We start from the raw sequence: 14,624 nt of genomic DNA on the forward strand, positions 1-14,624 counted from the left end.
TATTATTATTATTATTATTATTATTATTATTATTATTTATATGTCATCCATCTGACTAGGTTGCCCCAGCAACTCTGGGTGGCTTCCAACACATTAAAACACATGAAGAATCCTTATATTGTTAATGATACTATGGATTTCTATCCTTGAAGATTTAAAGTGGCTTTGTGAACATTAGGAAGGATGTGTTTTCTTGTGCCTACAGAATCCATAGAGTTTGATCATCCATCTGCATCTGAATCACAGACCAAAATGCCGCCAGTGACTGAATCAGGCCAAACAATACAACCTTCTGCTTCTGATGAGACTAAAGAGAAAGAAAAATCTGGAGGTTGGTCTTCTGTACCATGTGGCTTATCCTTTTTTATATTAAAAGAAACTCTGTGCCACATTATTTTATGCCTTTGCTTGCACGTACTTTCTCTCAAATATCATTTATTCAATAATGAAATAATGTAAAGATGTCGCTGTCAAAGATTTGCACACAATACCATTGATTTTTGCCTAACAAAGACATTTGTCTTGTATTATCTTCCTTTTCCATTTTCCTTTGACCATATCTTCTCTAGTAATAACATCTTTCTGTACCCTAGTTCAGACATTCAGGCTGCAAAAAAGCCAAGCCTTAGAATTGTACATAGCTGAGTCCTTAGCACTGTACATAGACAGTACCACACAAATGATGTTTTGTGTGAGCCAGTAGATCTCATGGAAACTGTGTGCTTCCCCAAAGTTTTTAGTTCTAACATGAATTTGTGTTTAAGTGTGTCTCAGTTATGTAAAGAATCCCAGTTTATCTTCAGTAGTGATTTTATCTTTTAATATATCCAATCACAGAATCATTAGAAACTGAGGGTCAACTTGATGAAGCGCAAGTGTCTCTGGATTCCAAAGAGCAACAGGAGAGCAAGACAGGTAGGATTTCACAATCAGACTTTTGTGCATACATTTTGCCACACAAATAAATAAATCAATAAAATGTTACTTATGTTTATTTATTTGGGTGGTGCCATTTATTTCACTTCCAACATAATTGCTGGAAATGTTGATTTTCTTTATTGTTAACTTTGGGTTTGTCTGTGCCCTGAATTTAGTTTCTGCAACTACAAAGTTCAATTTTACATGACTTCACTCAGGAGCACAAACAAGAAGAGTCATACTTCCAAAGATTCCCCGGGTTATTCTGAGACAGCCAAGGACTTAAAAGGTCTCAGCAGCTATCTCTAGCCTCAAATCCAAAACCTGTCTTAAAGGAGAATTAATCACAAGTGTTCCTTAGTTTTCTATTGTTAGTACTAAGTGATCAGCTAGTAGATCTCATGGAAAATGTGTGCCCAAACTACTCCATAATCCCCAAACAAACATACATGTAAGAATTACATTCAGAGCATTTCCTTCATAATGTGCATGTACTGTATGAATAATGAGCAATAAGAGCTGGATTTGATATGGTCCCTCTAAATGTAATTCAGTGGCTGTGTCTTCTCAGCCTGCCAACTGCGTATTAAATTACTAATAAAAATAAATCCTCTGTCAATAATATACATTTTGATGACACACCAGTATCGTACCCACGTTTTGAATTCCTAAATTGCAGATAACTGTAGTAGCTTCGAAAGCATGCTTTTCAGCTCTTTCTCCTTCTTCCTCTCCCTCCACCCTGAACATCTTTGGTCATGTCAACCTTTACCATTAGTCCTGCTCTTGCATATTGCAGCATTGTATCTCTGTAGTAACTCCCTTGATATTTTGAAATCTTTTTGAACCTTTCCTATAAAGTGCAAATGGGTATCCTGTGGTTCTCCAGAAGTAGTTGGAGTTCCAGCTCCTACCCAGCCAGCATGGTCAGCCGTCATGGATGAGAAAAGCTGTAGTGCAGGAGCACCTGGAAGGCTACAGGTTAACCTTCTCTTCTATAAAACATGCAGAAGGCATAACCATTTTCTGCTTGTTCTCACAGAATCAAAACGATCAGCAGAACACATTGAAAGTGAAGAAGAACCTCAGCCACCAGCACCACTGAAGAGTGTTGCATCTGAACTAGGTTAGAGATCAAGTTTTCTTCCACCTTCCCTTCTTAAACCTCACAGAGTGTTTGTTGTGGGGGAGGAAGGGAAAGGAGAATGTTAGCCGCTTTGAGACTCCTGAAGGGGAGTGAAAGGCGGGATATCAAATCCAAACTCCTCCTCCTCCTCCTCTTCTTCTTCTTCTCCTTCTTCTTCTTCTTCTTCGTCTTCTCTCCTTCCCTTCTTTCCTTTTCTTAGCCATTCAATTATCTAGAGATCCTGTGTTGCATATTGTAATGACAATTATGCACATGTCTTGCTTTCTCCACCATAAATCCAGTTTTGAAGTGAAGAATTGTGCACTTGAATTGACATACTATGCAATTAAATAACGATACTCAAACCTAAAAAGTAACTGAGCCTCTTTCCTTTTCCCCCTTTCTTTAGCAGTATATCAATGAAGAAACAATGCAATAACTTGGCTATTGTGATTCTCAGATAGTGAGAAGAATAAATTATTAAACATATGGGGTGATATGCTACATAAATCATAATCACAGTAGATGCACTGCAGTTAATGGACTTAAGGCCATCAATTTCAGTCTATCTACTCTGACTGAGTTGAATATAACCAGCATGTTATGCTGAAAAGAACTATTGATTTGTTGAAAGCATGTGCTACAAAGAGCCAATGAGAAAGGAAAGCACTATTTGAAATTACCTTATGAGAAATGGGACCTGCAATAAAATGTTACACTGTGGAGTATCCAGTTTCTGTTGGTACCTCCCTCCTGTGTGAGGGTGGTGCCATATTGGCTACATAAGTGTTGGCACTCATGCCTGAATATCAATCTAGAGGGAGCAATATACTTCATACAATGTCAAACTGTTACCTAAAATGCAGTTTGCTTTTTTTTTTTTCAGGAGTCAGGCTACCTGAATATCCTGAGGATGCTTTCCCAGATGTAGTAGAAATGGATCCACTTAAAAGCAAGATTATCCAATTTCTGCATGAATGGCAAAGAACGGAAGCAGCAATTGCAGAGTCACCTTTAATTCAGGTTTCAGAATTGGAGATTGACGGGCAAACTCTGCAAATGCTTCTTGACCAAAGTATTCAATCTATGGAACGTAAGTCTCATAATTGTTTTTTATTGACATTATTTCTAGACCAGGAGATATTTGAAAGAAGAAACAATAAATAAATCAAGAACTCTAGAAGAGCAGTAGTGCTAGTTTTTTAAAAAATATGAAAGGGCTTAGCAGGATGCTTCTGTTATATCATCATAAAAAGTTTCTTTATGGCAGGCTTGTAGAGCTTATGATCTACTTCCAAAGGTAGCAGAACATCTTGTGAGTGTCTACTTGCCAGCCTGGCTAGGGCTGTGAAAACAAAGGGGTTATACAAGTTCCTACTCTTTATGCAACATGCTCTGCACATAATCTACAACAGTATGTAGGACTACAGGTTCCCAATCTCTGTCTAAAAGGGACTCTGAGCTTTAGAATTTTATGGTGCTTTCTTGGCAGGCCCTCTGGCAAGTGGAATGGGGTAATGTTCTCTGGATCTGCTCTTACAGTGGTCTCTGGTGGACAGCTGATGGACGAGAGCTTCTGGCTCTGAGGTTTGAACCTTCAGTGGATGATGACTCAGCCTGGATCAGGAGCAGATAATACATTACTGCTACAGATAAAGTTGTTATATGTTCAATCGATTTTTAGTGAAAGACTATGTCATGATTTATCTCTGCTGTTGCATGCTTTTATACTTGCATTTTAAAGAAAATAAATTAGAGCATGATTATCTCTGGCAGAACCTTTTAAGTACCATGGCTGGGAATTTGGTCCTGAAGATGACGATGAAGAACAAGAAGATTTGCAAGCTGAAGCGGAGGCACTGGCAGAGGAAGAGGAAGAGGAGGAAGAGGATGAAGATGAGGAAGAAGAAGAGGAAGAAGTAAGTAACAGCCTAAATGTAAGATTATATTTAGCTATGATTTTAAATACATTTTCCCCCAATCACAGATTAAAGACTATGGTGCATTTCGTTCTCAGCCTCAATACATATTTTATACTGTTTCATGTAAGGGAGTGCTGAGATTTGGGGGGTTTCTTCAGCATTATCTACGTGCTATGACATTATTGAAATGTGGATAGTATGTGCATAATGGACACATTCTAGAGAAGAGGGGTGTCTGACCAAGTCCATTGCTCTTCTTGGGCACTTTAGGAGTCAACAGTACAGCCAACTTAGGATGGATTTGAGATACTAAACTCGGGAATTAACATTTTGTTGCAAAATTAGGTCTGTGTTCTCCAGCTTTGTGCTGAATGCCCAATAGGAATTTTGGAGAATTCCATTGAAAATGGCACCAGAAATTGCTGGGATAGCTTATTTGTCCCATGTCCCAGATGGAAATCAAGCCAGCAAATATGATTGATATTGGCTGCTGTTGTTGCTCTCAGTTCACAAATGATACCTAATTGAATGTGGGGTGAGTGGGGGTCCCGTTTGTATGGCGTTTCCTTAGGAATGAAATATACGGAATAAAATAACGTAATGACAACATAATTTACAAAATTAATTACATAAGTTACATAATTTTGCCACAGCAGCAGTGAGATGAAGATAGTTTTTGGAGGAAGACTTAACTGCAGCAGAGTAGAAACAGTGCTGCACACAACAAATACAGGGTAGAATGGAAAACAATGACTTCTTACATTCCAAGTGCAGAATTCAGTCTGTCACACAATACAAGTTCATTAGCACTGATCTGCATAACACTGAAATGCAGGACTGCTTTCACTATGTGTTCGCATCTCACTGAAGTTAATACAACTTGCAAGTGTTACTGCTAGCTTTCTTTAGACTGCTCCACATCATCACAATCCACCACTTTGTCTACATATGATTAGCACTGCCAGAGGTGAGTACCCTGATCACATTTGAGGGTGAGGGGCAGTGGAAGATATGCAGCTTTCAGCGGCCGTTTGGATGCTTATAAGTATGCCAGTAAGGAAGACTAATTTTTTAAGGATGTTTATCAAAGTTATGCTCAACACCTCATCAGAATTATTTTGCTGTTTTAAGGATGAAGAAAAAGCTGCTCAGAGGAAGAGACATATGGGAGATACAAAGCACTTTTGTCCAGTGATTCTAAAGGAAAACTTTATCCTTTACCCAGGACTTACTGAAAACACAGCTAAATATCGAGAAAAACACTATTATTTTTCAACTCCAGAAAACAGAGATAAATTTTTGGAAAACCCCGAAGAATATGTGTCTCGTAATGAGCCATTGAAAGTAGGCAACATTTTCAGCTTCTTTCATATGTCTGTTATAGATAAGAGATTAATAAACCAAAGTCCAAGTCTCAGACACTGTATTAACTCAATTATGAGAAACCTAAATATAGGAGGCACATTGCATGAAGACATAATTGTTACAGTTTCTAAAAACTTTGTTAAATGAGTATACGTTTATGGACTATCGTTTTTACTAAGGGGGAAAAGGTGTGATACTGAGCTGAATGAAGGGAATGAAGAATGCTGAGTAGCTGTAGTGAATGGGAATACATTTAGGCTGCAATCTGTTACCCAGTTTATCTGGGAGTAAGCCTCATTGAACTCAGTAGAACTTATGCTTGGGTAAGCATGTATAGGATAGCACTGTTAACTACCTCTTTTAGAGCCCTGCCAAAGGCTTATTTAGTCCACTATTCTCTTTTCCATAGTGACCAACCCATGAGAAGCATACAACCAGGATAGGAGAGCAAATTTATTTCTGTTACCAACACTGAAGCATGTACAATCATCTGATAATCTGCCTTTAAGAAACAAATGCAGTTCTTTTCTCTGAAATATCTCAGGATTTTAAATGATGTATTATTCAGCAGAAACCTGCTCTTATAAAATCCAAACATTTATATTTTTTCTGTTTCTTATTTAAGGCTCCCCCTATAAGAATATGTCTTTTAGGATCACATGGAGCAGGTAAAACAGTTTGTGCCCGTTGGTTAGCAGACAAATTAGGTATTTTCCACATTCAGTTTGAGGAGCGCCTACAGGAATTGATCATGATCAAAACTGGAAAAAGAGTTGGACCTGAAGAAGAGGAGGAAGATGAGGAAGAGGCTACCATTCAAGAAATGGTTGAATCCCCTCAATCTGCAGCTGAAGAACTTGAGGGTGAAGAGGAAACTAAGCGACTCCAAGAGGTAACACCTAGGATACATTAATGGCTTTCTGAGATGAATATTTGAACCAGTTTACACAATAAACAAAATCAAGTCCCATTATAAACAAAATCAAGACCATGGAACTTTAGACTGTAGATGGAGGTTCACATGCTACAGTCCTCCCTAGACATACACCAAAAACCCCGCCTGCATGTCGAACAACGGCATGCTTGCCTGAGCTACTTTGAGGGATGGTGCAGGTTATAAATTTAATAAATAATGTCAGGTCAAAGGCTAGGCCTAGCCTTTCACCCTGTTGTGCTAGTTTGCAGTGTTCAGTAGCTTTTGTGAATTAAAAGCAGGATGCATATCACACCTGAAGTCTGAAGGGGTACATCCAAGAGAACATTTACGCTCTTGGTTCTAACTTAGCCAAGGATAGAACTGAGTCTTCAGCAGGAAGAAAAAGCAGACAACCTGTTAAAGTCCTAGCATCTCCTGGCTTCAAGCAATAGAGGAACATGAATCCTACTTGGACTTATCCTAACATCTACATAGAGACACCTTTCAGGAAAGCAACAACAACTGTTTAAGCTCTGTGTCCAATTCTGTGTGTTTGATGTCGTATGAAAATCTTCTATCTCTTCTATCTCTTGATAGTGCAGTCATTAAATGTTGAATATGCATGAGCCAACCAGCTCTTGTACCCAGTACAAAACAAAAATTTTGCAGGTTGAATGAATTAACTCAGTGCTTCCGTTGTTCCACACTTTCTATAGTGATCCAATTTCCCATGAGAGCTAAATGAAAATGAATAATTCAAAGTTGCTTGAAAAAGATTCAGCTATTTAAGCTAATATTATAGATAGAGTAGCCTGGATTTTCCTATATACCTGACCCATAAATGTATCTCTTAGGAAACAGAAATCAATACATATACAAACCTTTGTTTTACAGTATGTAAAATATTATGCAATATAATTTACATATTGAAGTGCCATATTTTTCCATGTATAAGATGCTCCCATGTATAAGATACCCCTATTTTGGGGGACTCCAAATTAAGAAAACACCCTCAGCACTACTCGTGTATAAGATGAGCCCCAATTAAAAACCTACTTTTTTGGTAAAAAAAAAACACCCTTATCTTATACACGGAAAAATGCGGTATTTTGTTACGAAAATGTTGAGCAAAGAGAATGAGTTATATAAAACCCTTATACTGCTAAACATTTGTCAAGCGAAGAAGAGATCAAATACTTACATGTATTTTGGATCATTTTAACAGAAAGAGATGCTGTTAACAGATGAAGAAGAAGCAATCAAGGCAAATCTAATAGAAGGTGAAACCTTGCCCATGGAGGTGCTTGACGGCATTGTTCTTGATTGGTGGATGAAGGAACCATTTCGGTAATTTTTGTGTGTCTAATATGGTCTGGCTTTTTTTTTCCTCTTAGGCCACAATCCTGTAGTTACTTGCCTAGGAATAAGCCCCAGTGAACTCAGATCCAAAGAACTGAACTCAGTGGGACTTCATGGTAGGTATGCATAGGATAACACTGCCTCAGCATCCTGGGTCAAACATATCAAGACAAGTACCTCTCTTCATCTGAACCCAGAAGATCTGAAAAACAGCCTAACTTATGGTAACACGAGACTGGCTGGTGCTTGGTCTTGTTAGTTTTATTGAATTATGAAACTTATTAGTCACTTCTCTATTTAAAAATTGCTGTAGAATAAGTGCCATCTATTCTTTGAAATCAACTGCCATATGAGATCCACTGCAGTTCAGCCTTGCAGATCATTTATAGATTCTGTTTAGACGAGCTTTTATTTAAAAGCTTTTTACTAAGTTTCTCATAGATTTGGTATTAGTGTGATTTCTGTTGTTGTTTGTAGTACTTATATATTTTAAAAATTTCAGTGGGTTATGGAAGTGTTAGCTGGGTTGGGTAATGATCATGAGGTGTGATGAAGGCAGGAGCAGGATTGTGGGAGGTGGAGTGAATCTCTTCATTTTTTTCTCTCCTGCCTTGGCAAAAGCAGTTCATTCCTCCTGGCTCCCTCTGTTCTTCAGTCAGTTAAGGCATCAAGTCCCACCCAGTCTTCAGATGTCACTTTGCAAGTGCCATGGATTGGCTTCTGTTCACTAGAGTCTGTCTGTCCAGGCTCTCTATCTTTTTCCTTCAGCGTCTACATGCAGGGTCCATTGTTTTCCTCCAGTGTCATGTATGCACAAACACACACACACACACACACACAGAGAGAGAGAGAGAGAGAGAGAGCGGGGGGGGGGAGAGATTTTGACTCTCCCAACACTTCAGAATTGAAATGGAGCCTCCTAATTCATCCTTGGTATTCAAATCTGTGTTATGTGATACGGCTTGCTCTGTATAATAAGTAGAGTCAATCCACATTTGGATCACTCCCTTACACTGGACCAGAAGGAATATTCGCAGTAAGTGGCCATCATGCCAATCTACCCTACAAGCCCTAAATATTGTCTCCAGTTGCAGAGCTGCACTAGGGATACATTTAGGAGCCTGGAATATTGACCTTACGAATCCTGATTGGATTGTTTTCCATCCAACTATGCCCATCCCTTGCCTACTAGTAGGAAACTACATTCTTGCTATTAATTGGGAAGTCCATGGAAAATTGACAGTTACTTTTTTGCATTTAGATCCACAGGTTTTATACTGGATGGTTTTCCTCGAACAGCAGAGGAAGCTCAGTATTTAGCAGACCGCTGCCTTTGTCCTGATGTTGCAGTTTACCTTGAAGTTGATGAAGAGGATGTTACTGACCGACTTCTTCCCAAGCGTGTGCAAACATGGCATGAGAAACAAGCTAGGAAATTTGAGAAGAAGCAGCAGATAAAAGACATGAAGGCAAAATTAAGAGTAAGTATTCAGGATCTATTAATAGGCAGTGTATCACAGATAAAAAAGTACAGTATCCCTGCTTGCAGGTTTAGGATTCAAACTCATGTTGTAGGAGTTTTAAAGCAAATATTGGTGCAGCACTAAAAGATGGACAGCTAATTTCTGTGGCACATAGGTATCCTAACCACTTCAGAATTGTTTTGCCTTCTGGAGCCTAGATGAGAGTGCCTTGAAGCAGATGCAGTGCTAATTTGAAGTAAGCGGTAATTCAAATGATCCAGCTCATCAGGAGGCTTTATGAACAAAAACTGCAGTGCAATCCTGTGCATGTCTACTAAAAAAACCCAGGCCCTTTGAGTTAAATGGAATTTAGTCTCTGATAAGCATGCACTGATTGCAGTCTTAAACAAAATCAACAGAGGGGGAAAACCCTGTGTTGCAATACAGAATAATCTGCACAAATCCAAATGCAACACATGCCCAAAAATGCATTACCATTAGTTTGATTAGTTTTGTAGTATGATCAAACTAATGGCAATACATTATTAGCCACGTGTTGCGTTTGGATTTGTGCAGATTAAACAAAATCAAAGCTCCTGACTCTCACTGAGTCTTCAGCATTTCTTAAGTGGAATAGGGTTCTGATTCTTACTAAATTTTACATCTATAAACATAAATTTTGCATTTATCTCATACCTTCCAAGTGTTCAAATTTTCCATGGACAGTCCTAGGGGGGAGTGAGAAATGTTCCTATTTTCATCTGAGGAATGTTGAAGGGTATGCAGGTCACCACATAAAGAAGTATTTTTTTAATGAAGAAAAATAATGAAATATTGCTATTGGGCTTCATCATACTATTGTAAACTTAGTAGAACCCTTCTTCAGTATATCTACCCAGCCAAATGTTGCCTTACAGTCCAGCTTTGGGATGTATATCCCCAAACAACCCCCGCCAAAAAAACCCCACAGAACATCCATTGCAATTTGGAACTGCACTGGTTTCCACAGGTGTATAGGAAAACTAGAAAAAGTTAACCTTCCTATGTATCCTCAGATGCCCATGAAAAACCTTTTGAAATTGAATTTTAACACGTCAGTTGTTAATGTGTGTGTGTGTGTGTGTGTGTGTTTCATATGTACTCTTTTTAACAGGCAGAGCTGGTTGCTCAAAGAAGGGCAGAGCTTTTGCTAGAGCAAGCAAAAAGGAAAATGGAGGTAAGATACACATTAAAAATAACAAAAATTATGATCACTTTACAGTGGTACCTCAGGTTAAGAACTTAATTCGTTCTGGAGGTCTGTTCTTAACCAGAAACTGTTCTTAACCTGAAGCACCACTTTAGCTAATGGGGCCTCCTGCTGCTGCCGCGCCGCTGGAGCACGATTTCTGTTCTCATTCTGAAGCAAAGTTCTTAACCCGAGGAACTATTTCTGGGTTAGCGGAGTCTGTAACCTGAAGCGTATGTAACCCGAGGTACCACTGTATATTGGATTTTGTAAAGTGGCTCTCAGTTTGGCATCCATGATGCTTATTAAAAAAGATACCTGTGTTATAAATGGACTTGGGAGAAATTGCTGTTTATACTGTATTTCTGATTATATAGGAGCTTTCCCATTCACAGAAGGGCATTTTGGATCCAACACAAGACTCCCTTTTTATATATGACAGCTGTCTAAATATAGTCAAGTATCTACTACATATTAGTCAGGGAGTAGGTACTTTGAAATTAGGGCATATAAATTAATGTGCAGGAAAAACTTGGGCTGGAAGCAGTTTTAATAAACAGGCAAAACAAAAATACACTTTTTGTGTATAAAATTAATCCCTTAAAAATCAACAGGAATTAGTTTTTATTGACTGTGATATATTCCAGACCAGTTTTTCTGTACCACTACACAAATAGTGAACTGAGAACAAGAATCAACAAGCATTGCCATAAATTCTATTTCACATAAATATTTTCAGGAATAATATAATAATTAAATATTTCCATTTTCTCTTTTAGGAGGCTGCTGTTAGGCTTGAAAATGAAGTTCCTGATGAGGAGGAGGAGGAGGAGGAGGAAGATGATATTGAAGCTATTTTGGAAGAAGAGTTCCCGAAAGAAGAAGATGAGGGAGAAGATGAGGAAGAGGAGCAGGAGTCTGAGGCTATTGAGCGCATGAGAACTGAACTCTCAGAGAAATATGAAACTGATGTTACTAATCTGCAAGCAGTGCAGGTATTTTCAGCATTGTCTGATGTATTGTATTCTGCTTTAACATAAGTGTAACAGAGACTAAATGACACTATTTTACTATACAGTGGTGCCTCGCAAGACGAAAATAATCCGTTCCGCGAGTCTCTTCGTCTAGCGGGTTTTTCGTCTAGCGAAGCATCCCTATTAGCGGCTTAGCGGCTTAGCGCTATTAGCGGCTTAGCGGCTATTAGCGGCTTAGCGGCTTAGAAAAAGGGGGGGGGGAAAGGGAAAAAACTCGCAAGACTCGCAAGACTCGCAAGACTCGCAAGACTCGCAAGACGAAAACAAGCCCATAGGGAAATTCGTCTTGCGAAGCACCTCGAAAAATGGAAAACCCTTTCGTCTAGCGGGTTTTTCGTCTTGCGGGGCATTCGTCTTGCGGGGCACCACTGTATCTAAAAAGAAGATATGTGAAATATCTTCTTTTTAAATCATCAGTATTATATTCACTTTTACAGAGCCAAATTAAACACCCCAACAGACTTGCCTCCTGGAGAATGCATACATAATTTGTTCATGAAGAGGAAATTGTAGACATTTCCTGCTGCATATCAGATGTGCCAAATGGAATAAAATATTGGGGGCTCAAGTAAGCCCTACCACACATAATCACAAGACACGGTACACGCACACAATTTGAATGGCAATGCCCATCAATTTTGAGGGGCAGCCCCCTCAAATGTTTTATGGGGGGGTGAAGGGACCTAGGAGTTGACTGCTAGGGTCAATATACATATCTACAATAGGCTGTGAGGAATGTACCTATTTTAACTGAATTTTGTGCAGAAAGTACAGTAAACATAAAGTACAGTAAACACATTCTCCAGTCAGTAAACATAAAGTACAGTAAACACATTCTCCAGTCAGTATGCATAATTTCCAGGAAAAAAGCCATTGTTTTCTATCTCTAGTTCAGAAGTGTGCAGTCTGAGCTTCCTGGGCTGCACCTGGCCCACTGCCTGATCTTATGTGACCCACAACATACCCTCCCACTGATCACTAATTTTCTGCTAACTGCACCTCCCAGTAAAAAAACATATAATATGGACTGTTTCACCCAAGTGGTTTTTGCCTTCCTTTTGGCCTTCTTCTATAAATTGGCCCTATCTCCCACAGCTATTGCAGGAGTTATCATCGAGCAGAATGATTTCAAATACCATAATCTGTTTCTTTTAAAAAGGGCTAGAATTATGGGGGGGGGATGTTTTCAAGGAGCTTTAAAAACAGAGAAAATGAGCTTACTTAAAATGATTTGTGATACCCAGCTAAATAGAGGTTGCACTACAGGGGGCTGGACTAGATGACCCTTAGGGCCCTTTCCAACCCTTCAATTCAATGGTTTTATGGTAGCCAATCCTATGTCAATTTTAATACCCATAGTTGTAAATTTTGATTGGAGATCTGTTGAGCAGCCTTGTAGGTTGTTGATTGTGAGGTAGGTAGTTTGCCAGATATCACAAGTCAACCTGTCACCTAACACATAGGTACAAGTCTCCTGCTAAATATTTTGTGTTGCCTGCTAAATATATTGCTTTATTTGCAAGGTTAAGTAAAGGCATAGTTAAACAATAGAATTTGTTGCAACAACATGGATGACTTTGAAACTGATATTTGACAAATTGATGGAGGATAAGGCTATCAATGCCTCCTACCCCAAACAAAAGAGAATGTGTCTCAAGATGCTAAAGGCGGTCTTTAAATATAATGGTCTGAAATGTGTTGGGCTGCTTTGAAAATATGATCCATTTTGTCAGCATCTTGAGACACACTCTGTTTTGTTTGGGTGCTCACTTCGCATGTCTCCAGTCTTTGCACTTCCTATCAATGGCTACTAGTCATGATGGTTATATGTTACTTCTGTGACCCGAGTATCCCTCTCAGTATCAGTTGCTGGGGAGCAGAAGTAGGGAGAGTGTTATTGTGCTCATGTCTTGCCTGAGGGTTTCCCATAGACATCTGGTAGGATGCTGGATTAGACTGGCCTTTGGTCTGATCCAGAAGGCCTCTGTTCATGTTCTTAAGGATTTACTTGGCTTTGTTGTTGTTGTTGTTGTTGTTGTTGTTTCTGTTTTGCTTGCTTTTGTTCTCAGGAGGAACTTGAAAAATTGTTGATACCTGAAGTAACTCTTGTATCCAAGCGAAAGCCTCACATTGTGTGCTATCAATTGTATAAAAAGCTGAAGGACCTAATAGAAAATCGTGAAAGCATTTTTGAGAAATGTTATCCAATAAGCTTATCCCTTGCACGCAAGATGCTAGTTCTTGCCTATAAACATCCAAGCAATTTTGGCCAATGGGACCCAATCAAGGTAAATAACCTTTAGGGAAGAATATTTCGCTTGTTTTTTACCATTATTTCTTAAATCAGTTATATGGAGTCCTACATCGATTCTTATGCATAATTGTGCTATGCTATTGTTTCTAGGTATTGTTTATTATTCTAATTGGTAAAATAGGATTGATTGTTCAAATATAATATCTGCTGCTAATAGAATCAGGATGGGAAACCTTTTAACCTTGAAGGCCACATTCCCTTCTGATCAGCCTTCCTAGGGCACAGGCCAGTCAGTAGGCTTTCTACAGTGGGCTAATCTCTTCAGGCTTTCACACTCTTCTTTATCATCCCTCCAAGCAACAAACAAACAAACACCATGATCATAGCTCAAGTACATTCCAGCCAGAAAAACAGATTACAAAGCAGGGCTGGTTCAGGATGTGTTTCAGGGTGTGTTTGGCCTGTAGAGAATCTCAAAGGTCAGATAGTGGATGGAAGGGGCTTCCTTGTTCCCTGCCTTCCTTGTTCTTCCTCTTCTCATTAGGTGGTGGCCGCAGACACAGTGATACTTATCATGGTCTGCATGGACATCAGTTTCTTTCTCAGCTAGACAGAAGATCATATCTCAAGAGCTGTCAGGAAAGATGACCATATGCAGGCCAGTACTTAGCCATAGGAAGCTGCCTTCTACAGAGTCTCACCATTGGTCCATCTAACTCAGTATTGTCTAAAGTGACTGACAGTGGCTCTCAGGGTTTCGGACACGGAACATTCTCAGCCTTACATGCAGATGCCAGGGATTGATCCTGGAACCTTCTGTATTCAAGGATTCAAGGCAGATCCTCTGGATTGCAGCCCTTCCCCTAAAGCAGGGGAGTCCAAACTTTTTTCAAAGAGGGCCAGATTTGATGATGTGAACATGCATGAGGGCCGTCCGAAGTTGTTGACCTTTTTAAGGGTTTTTTAGCATTGCTCAGCTTTTTTTAGAAAATAAACTCCAGGAAATAAACTGCCAGATTAGGCCTCCGAGCTGGACTTT

General features: G+C 39.2%; 1 protein-coding gene across 4 annotated transcripts in view; it reads left to right on the forward strand.

Moving 5' to 3' along the window:
* The window catches only part of AK9 (adenylate kinase 9), a 68,081-nt gene that overhangs the window by 40,464 nt on the left and 12,993 nt on the right, over positions 1 to 14,624 (forward strand). For all 4 annotated transcript variants that reach the window (XM_079971599.1, XM_079971598.1, XM_079971600.1 and 1 more), the window contains 12 exons: positions 206 to 331; positions 838 to 915; positions 1,961 to 2,044; positions 2,931 to 3,137; positions 3,821 to 3,963; positions 5,098 to 5,310; positions 5,957 to 6,223; positions 7,473 to 7,594; positions 8,868 to 9,087; positions 10,223 to 10,285; positions 11,077 to 11,292; positions 13,401 to 13,619. In XM_079971599.1, the coding sequence (XP_079827725.1) occupies positions 206 to 331; positions 838 to 915; positions 1,961 to 2,044; positions 2,931 to 3,137; positions 3,821 to 3,963; positions 5,098 to 5,310; positions 5,957 to 6,223; positions 7,473 to 7,594; positions 8,868 to 9,087; positions 10,223 to 10,285; positions 11,077 to 11,292; positions 13,401 to 13,619 (1,958 nt within the window). The remainder of the gene's footprint in view (positions 1 to 205; positions 332 to 837; positions 916 to 1,960; positions 2,045 to 2,930; positions 3,138 to 3,820; positions 3,964 to 5,097; positions 5,311 to 5,956; positions 6,224 to 7,472; positions 7,595 to 8,867; positions 9,088 to 10,222; positions 10,286 to 11,076; positions 11,293 to 13,400; positions 13,620 to 14,624) is intronic.

The sequence above is a fragment of the Podarcis cretensis genome (assembly GCF_951804945.1).
Source record: "Podarcis cretensis genome assembly, chromosome: 3".
Lineage (NCBI taxonomy): Eukaryota > Metazoa > Chordata > Lepidosauria > Squamata > Lacertidae > Podarcis > Podarcis cretensis.